Source organism: Haliotis cracherodii, unplaced genomic scaffold (genome assembly GCF_022045235.1).
Source record: "Haliotis cracherodii isolate W230 unplaced genomic scaffold, xgHalCrac1.p SCAF_1, whole genome shotgun sequence".
Taxonomy (NCBI): domain Eukaryota; kingdom Metazoa; phylum Mollusca; class Gastropoda; order Lepetellida; family Haliotidae; genus Haliotis; species Haliotis cracherodii.
The window spans coordinates 46,768,348-46,789,833 of record NW_027266264.1 but is presented as its reverse complement, the minus strand read 5'-3'; the positions used below and the strand labels follow the sequence as shown (position 1 = coordinate 46,789,833).

Below are 21,486 nucleotides of genomic sequence, written 5' to 3'. Positions count from 1 at the left end.
TCTGGGCAGGGGTGAGTCTCCAACACCTTTAACAACAATCAGGGAGGGAGATGGATCTGGGCCAGGGTGAGTCTCCAACACCTTGAATAACAATCAGGGAGGAAGATGGATCCAACACCTTGAACAACAACCAGTGAGGGAGGTGGATCTGGGCAGGGGTGAGTCTCAAACACCTTGAACAACAATCAGGGAGGGAGGTAGATCTGGGCCAGGGTGAGTCTCCAATACCTTGAACAACAATCAGGGAGGGAGGTAGATCTGGGCAGGGGTGAGTCTCCAACACCTTGAACAACAATCAGGGAGGAAAATGGATCTGGGCAGGGGTGAGTCTCCAACACCCTGAACAACAATCAGGGAGGGAGGTGGATCTGGGCCAGGGTGAGTCTCCAATACCTTGAACATCAGTCAGGGAGGGAGGTGGATCTGGGCCAGGGTGAGTCTCCAATACCTTGAACAACAATCAGGGAGGGAGATGGATCTAGGCAGGGGTGAGTCTCGAACACCTTGAACAGCAATAAGGGAGGGAGGTGGATCTGTGCAGGGGTGATTCTCCAACACCTTGAACAACAATCGTGGAGGGAAGTGGATCTGGGCCAGGGTGAGTCTCCAACACCTTGAACAACAATCAGGGAGGAAGATGGATCCAACACCTTGAACAACAATCAGAGAGGGAGGTGGATCTAGGCAGGGGTGAGTCTCCAACACCTTGAACAACAATCAGGGAGGGAGGTGGATCTGGGCCAGGGTGAGTCTCCAACACTTTGAACAACAATCAGAGAGGGAGGTAGATCTGGGCCAGTGTGAGTCTCCATAACCTTGAGCAACAATCAGGGAGGGGGATGGATCTGGGCCAGTGTGAGTCTCCAACACCTTGAACATCAGTCAGGGAGGGAGATGGATCTGGGCAGGGATGAGTCTCCAACACCTTGAACAACAATCAGGGAGGGAGGTGGATCTGGGCAGGGGTGAGTCTCCAACACCCTGAACAACAATCAGGGAGGGGGATGGATATAGGCCAGGGTGAGTCTCCAACACTTTGAACAACAATCAGGGAGGCAGGTGGATCGTTGCCAGGGTGAGTCTCCAACACTTGGAACATCAGTCAGGGAGGGAGATGGATCTGGGCAGGGGTGAGTCTCCAACACCCTGAACAACAATCAGGGAGGGAGATGGATCTGGGCAGGGGTGAGTCTCCAACACCTTGAACAACGATCATGGAGGGAGATGGATCCAACACCTTCAACAATAAGAGAGGGAGGGAGGTAGATCTGGGCAGGGGTGAGTCTCGAACACCTTGAAAATCAGTCAGGGAGGGAGGTAGATTTGGGCAGGGGTGAGTCTCCAACACCCTGAACAACAATCAAGAAGGGAGATGGATCCAACACCTTGAACAACAATCAGGGAGGGAGATGGATCCAACACCTTGAACAACAATCAGGGAGGGAGATGGATCTGGGCCAGCATGAGTCTCCAACACCTTGAATAACAATCAGGGAGGAAGATGGATCTGGGCCAGCATGAGTCTCCAACACCTTGAATAACAATCAGGGAGGGAGATGGATCCAACACCTTGAACAACAATCAGGGAGGGAGATGGATCTGGGCAGGGGTGAGTCTCCAACACCTTGAATAACAATCAGGGAGGGAGATGGATCCAACACCTTGAACAACAATCAGGGAGGGAGATGGATCTGGGCCAGCATGAGTCTCCAACACCTTGAATAACAATCAGGGAGGGAGATGGATCTGGGCCAGGGTGAGTCTCCAACACCTTGAATAACAATCAGGGAGGAAGATGGATCCAACACCTTGAACAACAATCAGGGAGGGAGATGGATCTGGGCCAGCATGAGTCTCCAACACCTTGAATAACAATCAGGGAGGAAGATGGATCCAACACCTTGAACAACAATCAGGGAGGGAGATGGATCTGGGTAGGGGTGAGTCTCCAACACCTTGAACAACAATCAGGGAGGAAGATGGATCCAACACCTTGAACAACAATCAGGGAGGGAGATGGATCTGGGCCAGCATGAGTCTCCAACACCTTGAACAACAATCAGGGAGGAAGATGGATCTGGGCAGGGGTGAGTCTCCAACACCTTGAACAACAATCAGGGAGGAAGATGGATCCAACACCTTGAACAACAATCAGGGAGGAAGATGGATCCAACACCTTGAACAACAATCAGGGAGGGAGATGGATCTGGGCAGGGGTGAGTCTCCAACACCTTGAACAACAATCAGGGAGGAAGATGGATCTGGGCAGGGGTGAGTCTCCAACACCTTGAACAACAATCAGGGAGGAAGATGGATCCAACACCTTGAACAACAATCAGGGAGGGAGGTGTATCTGGGCAGAGGTGAGTCTCCAACACCTTGAACAGCAATCAGGGAGGGGTGGATCTGGGCAGTGGCTTGTCATTCGCTAACTCCTTACAGATAATAGAGGAGTCCATCAATGAGGTGACGTAGCATTTCTTCAAGGAGTCACTACTTTTGAAATATTTATACTCTATAAATCTACTGTGACATTATTAATATTCGTATCATGACTGATAAAATGAATTCATCAATAATTAATTGTTTCAGGCCTTAAACGAAAACTATGTTGACCGGTATTTAACAAGGTAGGTGGAATCGAGCTGGAACCATTTCTTTACAACAATCACAATTCCTTCTGTTACTTTTTTTCATACAATGAAAATGAAGGGCATTTTATATTCAAAGTACGGTCTATAAGTAGTTTCATGTTTAAGTATATCATGATGGACATTCAGATTAATGAATTGTAGTAAAATTTTGAAAATACATTATTCTGACACACTGAGATAAATCTGCAAGATGTTTTTGACACAAGATATATCTGGTACAAAGATCAGTAGCATGAGGGAGCTAACCCCATGCAGCTTACTACATGACCAAGTGACAATCTCAATCAAATCATATATATTACGGGTCACATCAGACCGACCTTTCCACAAACTTTGAACAACCAAGAAAATGACAGTCTACATTAACCAATCAGAAAGCGGCTTTCTCGATCTCTATGACACTAGTTTGAAACTGGCGACTTCTATTCCAGACTATGCTTTAACAATATGTTGACAAAGTTCTCGATTAAAAATTTGAAAACTAAAGAAAAGGACATTCTGGAATATCTAATATATAATCCAGATTGTATGTCAGTACTTGTCACAGGCTATGCAACATCTCCTCCATTCAAATGTTTAGAAGCGAGAATTAAACGATGATTTTGTAGGATTCGGTCGGACTGTCTGTAACTGTCGTTCGAAATACCTATGTTGACCTTTTCCAGGTTACATGATTAAGAAACAGATTCTGACTGTCACTTTCCTGATCTGGTAAGCCACACACTGATTGGTCAGATGAAAGGTTATTCTGACATGACCCGCAAAGGGATATCCTGACTTTCTTGTTTAGTGGTAGCGAGAATGAAGACCTGATGTTAATGAGATTGAGCAACTGATGACTTACCATCATCCAAACATTGAAGTGCTCTCTGTTGTAGCACTATTGCCTGGAACCTGATTGACTGCTACTATGAAGGCCTGACCTGGGACCGAGACTCCCTGATGACTGCCAGACAGCCTTGGAGTGGCAACTACATCATAGAGAGTCCTATATGGATGTCAGGTACTGTCCTACACACAGCTAGCCATGACAAGTTAACATCAACACAATGATTCACTGTCAATAATTTCTAGATATTGTGGGAAGGTATTGCAATATTTATGCACAATAAACTTACCCTGTATTATGTGATGCATATTGATGCTTTCAGGTCGAAAGTATTCATCGAAAGAAGCCGTCAGAGGATTGTATTCGACATAGATAAGGTTGTTGAACCAGTAGTAGCCCAATGAGTTACCTCCCATGCCACTATTTTGTCATTGTTGTTTCACCTTGGTCACAGATGTCAGAAAGATTGTTCAACTAAACTTATATCCTTAGTGGAATTGCCTCTAATTTCATTGGTGTTTTTTCTCAAAATATACACCATACCCATGGATTATACTGCATATTCCACCATAGATGGGATTTTTCACACACATGTTCAACACTACTCATCCCACCTTTTTGGATGCCTTCCATTCAGCAAGAGGCCCATTGATTTCATATTACATTGTCTCTAATAGGCTGGATTGTCAACAAACAGAAGTCGGAACAAATACCAACCTACAGTCTGGCTTTCACTTCGACACCACAATCGGTCTCCTACGTCTCCTTTCAGACAAGGGGCGATCGGGTAGCCTGGTGGTTAAAGCGTTTGCTCGTCACGCCGAAGACCCGGGTTCGATTCCCGACATGGGTACAATGTGTGAAGCCCATTTCTGGTGTCCCCCGCCGTGATATTGCTGGAATATTACTAAAAGTAGCGTAAAATCAAACTCACTCACTCAGTCACCTTTCAGAGAGATGGTAGAAAATTATGGCCCATGTTCACCTAGCTCTTTTCGGTTCACAATTTCTACTTAACAGACAGACAAAGACTCCATCTACGCCCACTTCAGTTCTTCCTTCTGCCGCACCTTCTGCGTCCTCATGACTTTGAGGTCACCTACGCCAGTCCCTTCTCTGATGAACGAGTACATGGAGTGTCTGAGAAGGAGTCTTCTTGACAGAGTTAAAAGCAACACACCACCTATTCATCGATGCATCTCTTCAAGGATGGGGAGCCCACCGCCTCCAGCCTGTTGTCAGGCGATGTAAAGGGAACTAGAGGCAGTCCTACAAGCAGTCCAGCATGGGAGCCATTAATAGTCAAATGTTACGAAAAGACGTCATAAGAAAAGAAAGAACAATGTGTACGAAAGAACGTCAGTAAGCACGAAAGGACGTTGACAATAAAGAATGTCAGTGAGCACGAAAGGATGTTGACAATAAAGAACGCCAGATGGCGCTGCAATTTGTAAAACATTCCCGAGTTTCATCGGCTTGTTCCGCCGTGTATATGATAACTGCATGCCGAGGTGCACAATGTATCACATCATTCCTCTTACACTCACCGTCTGACGTCACAGTGGTGGAGACTTTTACCACAGAAAACACATCAACTCACAACATAACCAGCAAGAAACACTGGCTATTATGAGAGTGTTTTCCTTCTGAAACTGTAGGGGTCGCAGATTACCTTGTCATTGATGCAGACATTTGCTATGCAGGGTTGCATCCCTGAGTTATGACAGGATCTGATAGATGCTTTTGTATTGTCATACATTGGTTACACTGAGGAGATGAACATAGTATTTTGTATGTATTTTACCAATGAATCTTTCTCCTATGCATAGAAGATTCAGCTGTAGTCAGTTGAATAGCAGATCCCTGACTCCTGTGATAGAAGCTCAAATATCTTTCAGTTCATGGCAAGGACATTCATTTACCAAAGATAGATACAAGCACATTCATATGGTGTTGAAAATAATGGCACTGCATGTTGGCTCAGTAGGATGCTCTGTGGCCTAGTGGTAGAGCGACTACCCAGAGAGCAGAAGGTCGTGGTTTGATCCCCAGATGTGTCATACCAAAAGACGTTAAAAGATGGTACTTTGAATTCATTTTGCTTGGTTTCACATAACATGAATTCCTATGGAGGTTTTGAAAGAGAGAGAGTCTGATGCTGCTGATGAAGATAACTGACTGCGATGTGATATTTAACAATGTTATGTAAACAATCAGGTATTGGTATGAAATGTGGAAAATGTTTCTAATTGCCATTTTGTTATCACTGATGACTGAAAACATTCTTTTGTCATAAAACCTTGTTTCTCTTCTTACTTGTAAACAAATACTGTGGATATGTTGGTAGGCCACACCACCCAGTTCACGAAAATAGGGTGGAAATACCTGGCTCATGGATCCGGAGTGGGTCAGCTTGCACAGGGAGGGACATATGTCTCACTGGTCAGTCCTGACACCAAGGACCTCTCGATCATCATTGAGACAATGGTATGTAGCAGAACACTGACCTTGACCAACTACACTGGAACTGTAGACGATGGTATGTAGCAGAACACTGACCTTGACCAACTACACTGGAACTGTAGACGATGGTATGTAGCAGAACACTGACCTTGACCAACTACACTGGAACTGTAGACGATGGTATGTAGCAGAACACTGACCTTGACCAACTACGCTGGAACTGTAGACGATGGTATGAAGCAGAACACTGACCTTGACCAACTACGCTGGAACTGTAGACCATGGTATGAAGCAGAACACTGACCTTGACCACTATACACTGTAATTCTATGCTTTTAAAAGCTGGCATGTAGCATGTAATAAACTGAAACAATTTGCTGATACATAGACAAAGTCTTATTCTCCAAAAACTATATAATTTTGACAGAAACAAATAACTCCATTGAAAAGTAACCCCAGGAAGATAAGATTTAGAACCTGAGGAAAATCTGAGTTGCTTCATTTAGGGCTATTGCATTACAGAAAGGGCCAACGGAAGGGAAAAAAATATGGTTCAGGGACTGTGAAACAGACTAGCTAATACAGTACTGTGAGTTTTAAGGCAGAACATTCAGTATGGGTAGAGTTCATCTAGCCCTCCTCATGTCATGACTCTGATGGAGGTTGTTTCATGATGTTGCAGACACTGAACCACTCGTTGTGTACAAGGAATGCAAGATGCTCCCCCAGGCCTGTTGGGCCACAGACAATCACGCTGCACATTGGGGGAAGCTTTGTAAGTCGCTGAAGCATTGAATAGAATTTATGAAAGTTATGTCCCATATGCCATAACACCTCTACCTGATAACCTTCCCACATCACCAACTGACACTAAAATATCAGCCTCCTCAACCTTGCCTGCTTACCGGGGCTACAGGTGACCCAGTCAACAAAGGCAGTTAGGTCCCTTAGGTGTGCCAGAAACTTGGATTCGTGATTCCCCCATATGTGTACCATGACACCTATACCCTGATATCCTGTGTCAACATCACCACCTGACACTCCCCATCTACCATAACACTTATACCCTGATATCCTGTGTCCACCTCACCACCTGACACTCCCCATGTACAATAACACCTATACCCTGATATCCTGTGTCCACCTCACCACCTGACACTCCCCATCTACCATGACACTTATACCCTGATATCCTGTGTCCACATCACCACCTGACTCTCCCCGTGTACCATAACACCTATACCCTGATATCCTGTGTCCACATCACCACCTGACACTCCCCATGTACAATAACACCTATACCCTGATATCCTGTGTCCACCTCACCACCTGACACTCCCCATCTACCATAACACCTATACCCTGATATCCTGTGTCAACATCACCACCTGACACTCCCCATCTACCATAACACCTATACCCTGATATCCTGTGTCCACCTCACCACCTGACACTCCCCATGTACCATAACACCTATACCCTGATATCCTGTGTCCACATCACCACCTGACACTCCCCATCTACCATAACACCTATACCCTGATATCCTGTGTCCACCTCACCACCTGACTCTCCCCATCTACCATAACACCTATACCCTGATATCCTGTGTCCACCTCACCACCTGACACTCCCCATCTACCATAACACCTATACCCTGATATCCTGTGTCCACCTCACCACCTGACACTCCCCATGTACAATAACACCTATACCCTGATATCCTGTGTCCACCTCACCACCTGACACTCCCCATCTACCATGACACTTATACCCTGATATCCTGTGTCCACCTCACCACCTGACACTCCCCATCTACCATGACACTTATACCCTGATATCCTGTGTCCACCTCACCACCTGACACTCCCCATCTACCATAACACTTATACCCTGATATCCTGTGTCCACCTCACCACCTGACACTCCCCATCTACCATGACACTTATACCCTGATATCCTGTGTCCACCTCACCACCTGACACTCCCCATCTACCATGACACTTATACCCTGATATCCTGTGTCCACCTCACCACCTGACACTCCCCATCTACCATAACACTTATACCCTGATATCCTGTGTCCACCTCACCACCTGACACTCCCCATCTACCATGACACTTATACCCTGATATCCTGTGTCCACCTCACCACCTGACTCTCCCCATCTACCATAACACCTATACCCTGATATCCTGTGTCCACATCACCACCTGACACTCCCCATGTACAATAACACCTATACCCTGATATCCTGTGTCCACCTCACCACCTGACTCTCCCCATCTACCATAACACTTATACCCTGATATCCTGTGTCCACCTCACCACCTGACACTCCCCATGTACAATAACACCTATACCCTGATATCCTGTGTCCACCTCACCACCTGACACTCCCCATCTACCATAACACTTATACCCTGATATCCTGTGTCCACCTCACCACCTGACACTCCCCATCTACCATGACACTTATACCCTGATATCCTGTGTCCACCTCACCAACTGACACTCCCCATCTACCATAACACTTATACCCTGATATCCTGTGTCCACCTCACCACCTGACACTCCCCATGTACAATAACACCTATACCCTGATATCCTGTGTCCACCTCACCACCTGACACTCCCCATCTACCATAACACTTATACCCTGATATCCTGTGTCCACCTCACCACCTGACACTCCCCATCTACCATGACACTTATACCCTGATATCCTGTGTCCACCTCACCAACTGACACTCCCCATCTACCATAACACTTATACCCTGATATCCTGTGTCCACCTCACCACCTGACACTCCCCATGTACAATAACACCTATACCCTGATATCCTGTGTCCACCTCACCACCTGACACTCCCCATCTACCATAACACTTATACCCTGATATCCTGTGTCCACCTCACCACCTGACACTCCCCATGTACAATAACACCTATACCCTGATATCCTGTGTCCACCTCACCAACTGACACTCCCCATCTACCATAACACTTATACCCTGATATCCTGTGTCCACCTCACCACCTGACACTCCCCATGTACCATAACACCTATACCCTGATATCCTGTGTCCACCTCACCACCTGACACTCCCCATCTACCATAACACCGACCGTATTCGACCCATTAAGCGCCCAGGGTGCTTAAAAACAAAAGGTGGGCGCTTATTGGGGACAATTCAGGTCAAATCAGATTACCGCTATTGACGCCTTGAAACGAACTTAAGTTGACAGAGAATGGATACATATATCATAAATGCCATACTTTGAATCGTTAAAAGTCATATTTGTTTTGGTTGGACGATTCTATGTCAACACGTAATTCTAGCGATCACGTGATCACGTACACGGGAGCCTTGACGGTGACTGGTCAGACTGGTTCCATGTTAAAAATAATACCTGGCAATAGCGATCAGCTGCTTGGCTTAAGGTTATTATTATTTTAAATATGTTTAGTAAAAGCTGCATCTAAATTAACAAGATATTGGAATATATTATTCCTGATAAAAAAATAGTTTCAGATACAACAGTTGCCGATCCTTGCATTTAAAATCCTGTAAAGTTATATCATTGGGTGTGTCTTGACCGAATCACCGGTAGATTCCAAGAAAACGTGTGTACAGCGGCCCGTGTACAGCTGATTGCTGTGTCCGGCTTAGTTTACGAGAAAATACACAAGATAATCTTAATCCCTGGATATAAAACGATGCCTAGCTGAACAAAAAATACAATTTAAACGGTAAATGAACATGTCTGGTGATTTTTTTATCTCAAATTTCGAATTTGTATACTGACGAAGTTTCTCATTACCTGTTCGTTTGCCTGATTTTCGCTGAAGGGGGGAAGGTACCGTGTAATTTTTTTCTGCTCATAATATTCAAAGTCACAAATATCTAAAATAAACAGAATACAGTCATGCCCCACTTATACGGACTTCAAATATCCGGAAACCTCGGTTCCCGGATGATTTTCATTTAAAACGAAATAATTACTATATAAATTTTCGGAACCGGGAAGGGGCGCTTATTGGGGGAGGGGTGCTTAATGGGTCGAATACGATATCCTGTGTCCACATCAAAGCTGATACCGTGACATAAGCGTGAAATACTATCCAATGTGGTGTTAAATCCTCACTTGCTCACTCTCACTCAAGAATATACCATGTTGTAGGCTGCTGTGTCTCAGCTGAATGTGTGGTACAGCAAGCTGGGTTTTGACGGTAAACAGTCGGTGTACTTCAAGCACTTGGATCCTCTAAAGGTAACTACTACTACTACTGCAGGTTTTTCCAAGAATCAATAATCCTGTGATTCATTGCCCACCAACAACTGATTTGTATTCAGTGTGGGCCTGGACGAGGTGTACTCACTGACCACTCTCAACACAGGCTACTTTGCCGATGCCTTACACCTTCTATGTCTGTTTCAGGTGACTCACGGCGTGGCTAGCATCAGTGTGGGCCTGGACGAGGTGTACTCACTGACCACTCTCAACACAGGCTACTTTGCCGATGCCTTACACCTTCTATGTCTGTTTCAGGTGACTCACGGCGTGGCTAGCATCAGTGTGGGCCTGGACGAGGTGTGCTCACTGACCACTCTCAACACAGGCTACTTTGCCGATGCCTTACACCTTCTATGTCTGTTTCAGGTGACTCACGGCATGGCTAGCATCAGTGTGGGCCTGGACGAGGTGTACTCACTGACCACTCTCAACACAGGCTACTTTGCCGATGCCTTACACCTTCTATGTCTGTTTCAGGTGACTCACGGCGTGGCTAGCATCAGTGTGGGCCTGGACGAGGTGTACTCACTGACCACTCTCAACACAGGCTACTTTGCCGATGCCTTACACCTTCTATGTCTGTTTCAGGTGACTCACGGCGTGGCTAGCATCAGTGTGGGCCTGGACGAGGTGTACTCACTGACCACTCTCAACACAGGCTACTTTGCCGATGCCTTACACCTTCTATGTCTGTTTCAGGTGACTCACGGCGTGGCTAGCATCAGTGTGGGCCTGGACGAGGTGTACTCACTGACCACTCTCAACACAGGCCACAAGGGAGACTTCGGGCAGCCACCTCCAGCCAAATCCTTCCCTCTTCCTTATGTGGAGGATTTTGATGGTACTGAATGAAACCTTATGAACTGTATTATAAGAACAACTTATGGAAGGACCTATTCCTGCAAGTTGGTTTACTTATCTCTGCCACCAGTGTTTTACATCAGAACTGATATCCTGTGAAAACTCATGTTATAAGTAAAATCATTGGTCCAATCACTTGTTGAACATGTTGTACAGTATATTGCCATGTTGTACAGATACATTGTAACAATATGTGGCCATGTTGTACAGATACATTGTTACAATGTGTGGCCATGTTGTTCAGATGCATATTACAGTATATGGCCATGTTGTACAGATACATATTACAGTATATGGCCATGTTGTACAGATACATTTTTACAATATGTGGCCATGTTGTACAGATACATTGTTACAGTGTGTGGCCATGTTGTACAGATGCATGTTACAGTATATGGCCATGTTGTACAGATACATATTACAGTATATTGCCATGTTGTACAGATACATTGTAACAATATGCGGCCATGTTCTACAGATACATTGTAACAATATGTGGCCATGTTGTACAGATACATATTACACTGTGTGGCCATGTTGTACAGATACATGTTACAGTGTGTGGCCATGTTGTACAGATACATGTTACAGTGTGTGGCCATGTTGTACAGATGCATGTTACAGTGTGTGGCCATGTTCAGATACATGTTACAATATATGGCCATGTTGTACAGATACATATTACAGTGTGTGGCCATGTTGTACAGATACATGTTACAGTGTGTGGCCATGTTGTACAGATACATATTACAATGTGTGGCCATGTTGTACAGATACATGTTACAGTATTTGGACATGTTGTACAGATACATATTACAGTGTGTGGCCATGTTGTACAGATACATTTTAACAATATGTGGTCATGTTGTACAGATACATGTTACAGTGTGTGGCCATGTTGTACAGATACATGTTACAGTGTTTGGCCATGTTGTACAGATACATGTTACAGTGTGTGGCTATGTTGTACTGAAACATGTTACAGTGTGTGGCTATGTTGTACAGATGCATGTTACAATATATGGCCATGTTCAGATACATATTACACTGTGTGGCCATGTTGTACAGATACATATTACAATGTGTGGCCATGTTGTACAGATACATGTTACAGTGTTTGGACATGTTGTACAGATACATATTACAGTGTGTGGCCATGTTGTACAGATACATTTTAACAATATGTGGTCATGTTGTACAGATACATGTTACAGTGTGTGGCCATGTTGTACAGATACATGTTACAGTGTGTGGCCATGTTGTACAGATACATGTTACAGTGTTTGGCCATGTTGTACAGATACATGTTACAGTGTGTGGCTATGTAGTACTGAAACATGTTACAGTGTGTGGCCATGTTGTACAGATGCATGTTACAATATATGGCCATGTTCAGATACATATTACACTGTGTGGCCATGTTGTACAGATACATGTTACAGTGTGTGGCTATGTTGTACAGAAACATGTTACAGTGTGTGGCCATGTTGTACAGATGCATGTTACAATATATGGCCATGTTCAGATACATGTTACAGTGTGTGGCCATGTTGTACAGATACATGTTACAGTGTTTGGCCATGTTGTACAGATACATGTTACAGTGTGTGGCTATGTTGTACTGAAACATGTTACAGTGTGTGGCCATGTTGTACAGATGCATGTTACAATATATGGCCATGTTCAGATACATATTACACTGTGTGGCCATGTTGTACAGATACATGTTACAGTGTGTGGCTATGTTGTACAGAAACATGTTACAGTGTGTGGCCATGTTGTACAGATGCATGTTACAATATATGGCCATGTTCAGATACATATTACACTGTGTGGCCATGTTGTAGACTATCCTGAGCATGCTGAGCCCCTACTCCTCGCCCAGCAGAATGGCGCATTTGAGGTGATCTCTGCGGACTCCAGCAATGTGATGAGGCAGATGGTGATTGAGACACCTATAGTATGGTGCCAGACAAACTTTGATCACTATACTGCTACCATGAACGTCATTGGCTCTGCTGACTGGTAGGTGCTTGACACCCTTGCTTGTGGGTGAGATCAGGGGCTGCCTAGTTAACATGTCACATTCTTGGCATTCCCCTGACAGTAGGCAGTTCTGAAGTAGCTTCTGTTAGGGCATGTGTCAAACCATTTTACAAACTATATACATTGTAATTTAAATTCACACGCCAAAATTTCTAAATTTTGATTTCTCTTTGTGCCTTTCCTATAAATGATTGGTTAATTCATTGTCAAAACTGACCAATGCTAAGTGGAAAAATTTAAATCCTTAACCATGTAAAATGTCACCCTACCATGTATGTGTTAATCTCACAATTAAATGAATTAATTGAATGGAACACAAACATAATTCAGTGGCTAAAATTTTAAAATTTTCTATGAAACCACGGTCCTTCCTTTCCAACTATGAATGAGTAGTGTGAGTTTAACAGTATTCCAGGGTGTGAGCTACCTGTTGACAGGTCCTAGATGCTGACCACCTCAGCAGTTGGCCACTATATTTATTAACCTTTGTTGGTTATTTCAACACTTCTACTCTACATTTGGCATGTTAATGTGATTCATGTCTGAAAATAACACAGTCATTCAAATCACACTATGCTGAGGCTCCATGAAGATATAACAAGACTTGCATTATATCCATTGTGATAGGACAGCAGCCAGACAAGCCTCGCTCAGTACAGATGAATTGTTTGATCAGCATTACTTAGACGTTTACAGATGACAAAGTAGACACAATTTATTGATAACAACTATTTTATTTACTGTAAATGCAACGGATTAGATCTTTATACTGCTGTCAAGCAGTACAGATCAATGAAAATAATAGACACTCTTCTTCAAGAATTACTAAGTGTTACATTTTGTTTTCATCTGTAAATCTTCTGGACATAGTGATTGCTTCAAACCTCCTGTGTGAATGCTGGGAAAATGCTGACTGTTCCAGGTGTATGTGGAACATGATTTGTACAATACCATCTGAACTATGGCACTGGGTGCACACACAGCCTCTGTCTGTCTCTCCATGCAGAGAGTTTAGATAAGTCTAGAGTTCAAAGAAATCTAAATAGATGTAATGGACAAATATGATACCAGGGACATTTTTAACCTCTTTTTTTCATATGAATTCTGGATAGGACAGTGTGGTAGTGATTTCTGTATGTGTCTTTTGCCCTCTGATTCTGAAGCATCCTGCCATTGTTCCACACATAGTTCTCATCTGCTATGTGTTATCATGTGCCCTCACACTGCACAGAGACACAAAGACACCATGCACTGAGACACATGGACACCATGCACAGAGACACATGGACACCCAGCTACTGACTCATGGACACCCAGCTACTGACTCATGGACACCCAGCGCAGAGACACATGGACACCCAGCTCTACTGACACATGGACACCCAGCTACTGACACATGGACACCCAGCACAGAGACACATGGACACCCAGCTACTGACACATGGACACCCAGCTCTACTGACACATGGACACCCAGCTACTGACACATGGACACCCAGCTCTACTGACACATGGACACCCAGCACAGAGACACATGGACACCCAGCTACTGACACATGGGCACCCAGCACAGAGACACATGGACACCCAGCTACTGACACATGGACACCCAGCTACTGACACATGGACACCCAGCTCTACTGACACATGGACACCCAGCACAGAGACACATGGACACCCAGCTAATGACACATGGACACCCAGCTCTACTGACACATGGACACCCAGCTACTGACACATGGACACCCAGCTCTACTGACACATGGACACCCAGCACAGAGACACATGGACACCCAGCTACTGACACATGGACACCCAGCTCTACTGACACAAGGACACCCAGCACAGAGACACATGGACACCCAGCTACTGACACATGGACACCCAGCTACTGACACATGGACACCCAGCTACTGACACATGGACACCCAGCACAGAGACACATGGACACCCAGCTACTGACACATGGACACCCAGCTCTACTGACACATGGACACCCAGCTACTGACACATGGACACCCAGCTCTACTGACACATGGACACCCAGCACAGAGACACATGGACACCCAGCTACTGACACATGGACACCCAGCTACTGACACATGGACACTCAGCATAGAAACACATGGACACCCAGCTACTGACATGGACACCAAGCTCTACTGACATATGGGCACCCAGCACAGAGACACATGGACACCCAGCTACTGACACATGGACACCCAGTGCAGAGACACATGGACACCCAGCTACTGACACATGGACACCCAGCTACTGACACATGGACACCCAGCACAGAGACACATGGACACCCAGCTCTACTGACACATGGACACCCAGCTCTACTGACACATGGACACCAAGCTCTACTGACACATGGACACCCAGCACAGAGACACATGGACACCCAGCTCTACTGACACAGGGACACCCAGCTCTACTGACACATGAACACCCAGCTCTACTGACACATGGACACCCAGCTCTACTGAGACACATGGGCACCCAGCTCTACTGACACATGGACACCAAGCTCTACTGACACATGGACACCCAGCACAGAGACACATGGACACCCAGCTCTACTGACACAGGGACACCCAGCTCTACTGACACATGAACACCCAGCTCTACTGACACATGGACACCCAGCTCTACTGACACATGGACACCCAGCTACTGACACATGGACACCCAGCACAGAGACACATGGACACCCAGCTCTACTGACACATGGACACCCAGCTCTACTGACACATGGACACCAAGCTCTACTGACACATGGACACCCAGCACAGAGACACATGGACACCCAGCTACTGACACATGGACACCCAGCACAGAGACACATGGACACCCAGCACAGAGACACATGGACACCCAGCTACTGACACATGGACACCCAGCACAGAGACACATGGACACCCAGCTACTGACACATGGACACCCAGCACGGAGACACATGGACACCCAGCTACTGACACATGGACACCCAGCTACTGACACATGGACACCCAGTACAGAGACACATGGACACCCAGGAGAGACACATGGACACCCAGCTACTGACTCATGTAGACTAAGTTCACAAGTTACAGAAGCTAGTGTGCTGAGTTTGAGTTAAATATGTCGGTGTGGCGGCATCTTTTGCCTGCTGCTAGACTCTCAGTATGGTAACTCAGTGTGGGAACAAGGACGGTGGTGACATAGCAAGAAAGAAATATTGCATCAAACATGGTGATGTGATGATGACCATACAGACCAGACAACTGACATGTATGAGTTTTTACAAACATTACTTGCCAATCAGATAGCTAGATGTTTGTACAAGAGATGATTGGGCCAAATATACATGTTGTGTGGTATTGCAGGCAAAAAGCTGCACAAGCCATGAAACTGTAATTATCAATTATGATGTTCGCATTGACCTCTTGAAATAAGTCATTTTAACTATATGATGAAGATCATGTTAGAAGAAAACACTATATATTTGAAATTTCTAAATCTAATTCTTTTAAAAATGTTTCTATTATATTTTAAATGAGAGGTTAACTGTTGTCAGCAAACTGACATGGTAAGGATGTAAGTAAGGTAAGGTAACCTGCGGCCTGACTCCACATCCTGCTTCAAAAGCACTGACTCCTTATTCCAGTGTTTGTCCTATGTTGGTTGTAGGAGTGACATATACATAGAGTCTGAGGTGCGAGTTGGCAGGGTCAATGGTACACACGGCATATACATCGCAGCACACATCAACAACACTGGATGCACCTACTTCAAGGCTGGAGGCATCTTCTTCTTCATCTTCCCAGTCAGCAGGTCCTACAGTGTCTCTGCAGATATTGGTGAGACAGCTAGCACTCTGGCTTGTGTTTCTCAAGTGATGAGGTCTCCAGATTTAATTTCACTTTTCTTACCATGTGTAACACATTTCGAAATGTAAAGAAATTTGTTGCCACTTGTGAAACTACTGATAAACAATGGCATTTTTATTTTATTCTCCTTCAGAGGGAATATTCATCAATACATTTAAACAAAGGTACATGAGAACTGATAAAGCTATTTGAGGTGATATACCCTGGGGTAATACTGTCTCACAACCCAACTGGATGCAAACAAAATAAGACTGATACAGTTTTACATAGGTTTAAATGTTTTAATCTTAATTTCTCTCTGACCGGTTACATTTTAGTTATTTCAACAATGAATAAGTTGCATCTTTTATCAGACATGGGTGTCTGGTCTCAAACCCTGACGGTGTTCATAATATCAATCACTGGATTGTCCAGACACTGTAATGGTTGGGCCAGCATAATATTGCTGGAATATTGCTGAGTGTGGTGTTCACAAACAAGCATCTTTAAAATGGCATTGGATATCAAAGTATACCCTGAGTGATGCAACATATCTCCAGTATCAGACATAGCGTGTTTCTTCCTGTCTCTGCAAGGATTGTTTTGTGATCATATGACTACGTCAATAACAAAATTGATGACACTTCTTCTTCCAGAGAGACAGCACATATACGATGAGGGAGCTGCTCCGCAGCTTAGTCAGTACGGCTGGAACAAGATGTCGCTACTAGCCCAGGTAACTGACAGACTCTGCTGTAATGTTGATGTCGCTACTAGCCCAGGTCACTGACAGACACTGCTGTAATGTTGATGTCGCTACTAGCCCACTTCACTGACAGACACTGCTGTAATGTTGATGTTGCTACTAGCCAGGTCACTGACAGACACTGCTGTAATGTTGATGTCACTCCCAGGTCACTGACAGACACTGCTGTAATGTTGATGTCACTCTCAGGTCACTGACAGACACTGCTGTAATGTTGATTTCACTACTAGCCAGGTCACTGACAGACACTGCTGTAATGCTGATGTCGCTACTAGCCCAGGTAACTGACAGACACTGCTGTAATGTTGATGTCGCTACTAGCCCAGGTCACTGACAGACACTGCTGTAATGTTGATGTCACTCCCAGGTCACTGACAGACACTGCTGTAATGTTGATGTCACTCCCAGGTCACTGACAGACACTGCTGTAATGTTGATGTCACTCCCAGGTCACTGACAGACACTGCTGTAATGTTGATGTCACTCCCAGGTCACTGACAGACACTGCTGTAATGTTGATGTCACTCCCAGGTCACTGACAGACACTGCTGTAATGTTGATGTCACTCTCAGGTCACTGACAGACACTGCTGTAATGTTGATGTCACTCTCAGGTCACTGACAGACACTGCTGTAATGTTGACGTCACTCCCAGGTCACTGACAGACACTGCTGTAATGTTGATGTCACTCCCAGGTCACTGACAGACACTGCTGTAATGTTGATGTCACTCCCAGGTCACTGACAGACACTGCTGTAATGTTGATGTCACTCCCAGGTCACTGACAGACACTGCTGTAATGTTGATGTCACTCCCAGGTCACTGACAGACACTGCTGTAATGTTGACGTCACTCCCAGGTCACTGACAGACACTGCTGTAATGTTGATGTCACTCTCAGGTCACTGACAGACACTGCTGTAATGTTGATGTCAGTCCCAGGTCACTGACAGACACTGCTGTAATGTTGACGTCACTCTCAGGTCACTGACAGACACTGCTGTAATGTTGATGTCACTCTCAGGTCACTGACAGACACTGCTGTAATGTTGACGTCACTCCCAGGTCACTGACAGACACTGCTGTAATGTTGATGTCAGTCCCAGGTCACTGACAGACTCTGCTGTATTGTTCCTGCTGAGCATCTGTTGTTTATTACAGGGAAGTCATGCTGTGGGCTACATCAATGGACAGGTTGTTTTCAACTTGACAGTTGCTACTGAACCTGCTCGTGGCTTTGTTGCAGTGGGCACAGATATATTTGGTATCGCTGACTTTGACAACCTGAAGCTGGCCAGCAGTATTGCCGAGGGTGACCGGGTCAGGGGCAAGAGTAGTAGATATTATAACAGTCCTCTAGAAACACACAGTTCCAGAAGCAGCGATGAAAAGTTGAATTTCAGACCAGGATTTCAATAAATAGTAATTATGTGTCTTTATGTCAATGTCAATTGCTGTAGGTTCCCACATATATATAATGTTTTTCTCAGTATTTTAGTTTTTGTTTTTTTTGTTCAGTAGAATAAACAATTGCTGACCTGTGTCTGTCATTCTTGTGGTAAAGAACCACTGATCAAATTGAGTTGAACTATTTTTAGAAGATAATGACCACAAGAAGTTTCAAATTTCTTGTTGGCATAATCATTGGCAATTTGGGCCATTGTTTTTATATTTCATGAAAATACCTTTTTGAACATTTCAGAACCTGCGCTTGTGTATGTGAAAGAAAGAATGAAAGAAATCACATAACCATATGATTGAATTCTAGATTTACTCCAGAGCCTACTGAATTCTTACGATCAGTATAGGTGTATGAAACCGAAAATGCACATAAACGGAAAGTGATTTTACATTATTAGCTTACTGGGTCTGAAGGACCAGGATGAGCTTATGCCATACCGTTTTCTTCTGAACCACTAATTTGAAATTAACGAAATTTGACTGGAAGCATCACAAGGTGATGGGGATTAAAAATAGGAGTAATTTGGCATTATTGTTTTCAACGACTTCTTCTCTGGAACTAAGAGATAGATATCAACCGTATATGGTTGAAAGCATTCTCCAGTGGTGAGAATTCACAATTGTACAAATGGTGGGGCTGAGGTGCGGGGCCAAAAAGAGTTTATAACTTGGACACAGTTAAGATCCCCACCGTTTAACCATATGTACAATTGCTGAGTATAGTGATATTAATGTACATATGCTTCCACGATGGCCCGAGGGGTCTTGCGCCACCCCTTGAAACTTAACCCCAGGATCATAACTTTGAAACAGTTGAGATCCCCACCCCATAACCATATATACAATTGCTGGGCATAAAGACACAAACACAATCATGATATTAGAATTTAGCCTGGGGTCTTGCCACAACCCTAGGCATTAAGTTCTTGGGTGAAAACTTCGAAACAGTTGAGATCCCCATCCTATTACCATATACACTGTACATGTGTACATGTAATTGCTTAGTATAACAAGACAAATACACATATGTTACCACAACTGGTCCTTTTGTTTATCTGTCCAGCACACCCAAAGGAGTTAGAACCTTGACCATAACATGCAAACCAATATTATCCCCACCCTATAATAAACGGATACATTGTATTAGGGCTGGGACAAGTCCAATTTTACTACCCAGGTACCCACACCCCTATTACCCAGACCTACCCGGGTACCCACTGTTGATGTCAAGACATAGATACAAAATGTCCGATTGGGAATAGTTTGTCAGTAGATCTGGCAGAATGTATTTAGATACACGTATAAAACGATGTGGTGATGCATACACTGAAGTTGACTGACATTTTAACTTTGTTCAAACATATATGTCAGTCAGATGGAACGTGTTCATAATCATGAAGGAATGCAAATCTTAGACACTTAAAATTGTCATGTAACCGTCATATTGTGAATTTTTGTCATGAAACAATATGTCACATGACTAACCACTGGTCCGGGTTGTCCTGTAGGTACCTGGGTCCTACACAGTACCTACCCGACCCGAGTACCCGAGTTACCCATCCCAGCCCTACATTGTATACAATTGTTTATTATGAAGAGAATAATACATTTATGCCAAAATGATTTGCCCTGGGATCCAGCCTTGCCTCTGGAAACTTAGATCCGGGATCATTAAATGGAAACGGTAGAGATCTTTGTGTTCCATTTGTATCTAGAGAAGTACATGTTCATGCTGTCAGATTTGCCATCCACCCCTTTTGAAAGCCAACAGAGTTGAAATTACGAAATATTTGCAGTATTTTAAACATGTACAATACAAATGTATATTTTGTCATGATTGCATAAATATTGAGGTGAGCGATACAGGCCTTATGGGCCTCTTGTATTTAGAACACCACATATTTTCCTTCTCCTGGGAAAAGTCCAGGGATAGTTCATGATATAAACACTATGTTTAGTAAACACACATTAACCACTCCAGTCATAGTCAGCCAGATAGGCAGGTCTCCCGGTCACATGATGTGGTCTTGGAGTCTTGGTCCCAGGATGTTCTGCTTGTGGTCTACTTGTATTGCAAGCTGCGAATGTTGACGAGTCAGTGGTGTCTGAAACTTCTTGTTTCGATGGAATCAGATGCCTGGCATTCCTAGTGGTACCATCGGTCAACCGGTTGTTCAATTGCTTCTCAACTGACTAAAGCTTGTGTCAATGAATGGGACGCTTGGTGCGAACCCGATCTTGAGCCTTGAATGTT

The 21,486-nt window shown here is 44.4% G+C and overlaps 1 protein-coding gene across 1 annotated transcript in view; it reads left to right on the top strand.

Annotated features, from left to right (window-relative positions):
* Nucleotides 1–19,251, top strand: part of LOC139464854 (galactocerebrosidase-like) — a 31,278-nt gene extending 12,027 nt beyond the window's left edge. Inside the window, exons 9-18 of the mRNA XM_071246409.1 lie at nucleotides 2,593–2,630; nucleotides 3,533–3,657; nucleotides 5,831–5,970; nucleotides 6,629–6,721; nucleotides 10,132–10,221; nucleotides 10,945–11,086; nucleotides 12,954–13,131; nucleotides 16,828–16,997; nucleotides 17,663–17,742; nucleotides 18,933–19,251. Of these exons, the coding sequence (XP_071102510.1) occupies nucleotides 2,593–2,630; nucleotides 3,533–3,657; nucleotides 5,831–5,970; nucleotides 6,629–6,721; nucleotides 10,132–10,221; nucleotides 10,945–11,086; nucleotides 12,954–13,131; nucleotides 16,828–16,997; nucleotides 17,663–17,742; nucleotides 18,933–19,190 (1,314 nt within the window). The 3' untranslated portion in view covers nucleotides 19,191–19,251. The remainder of the gene's footprint in view (nucleotides 1–2,592; nucleotides 2,631–3,532; nucleotides 3,658–5,830; nucleotides 5,971–6,628; nucleotides 6,722–10,131; nucleotides 10,222–10,944; nucleotides 11,087–12,953; nucleotides 13,132–16,827; nucleotides 16,998–17,662; nucleotides 17,743–18,932) is intronic.
* Nucleotides 19,252–21,486: the final 2,235 nt, after the last annotated feature.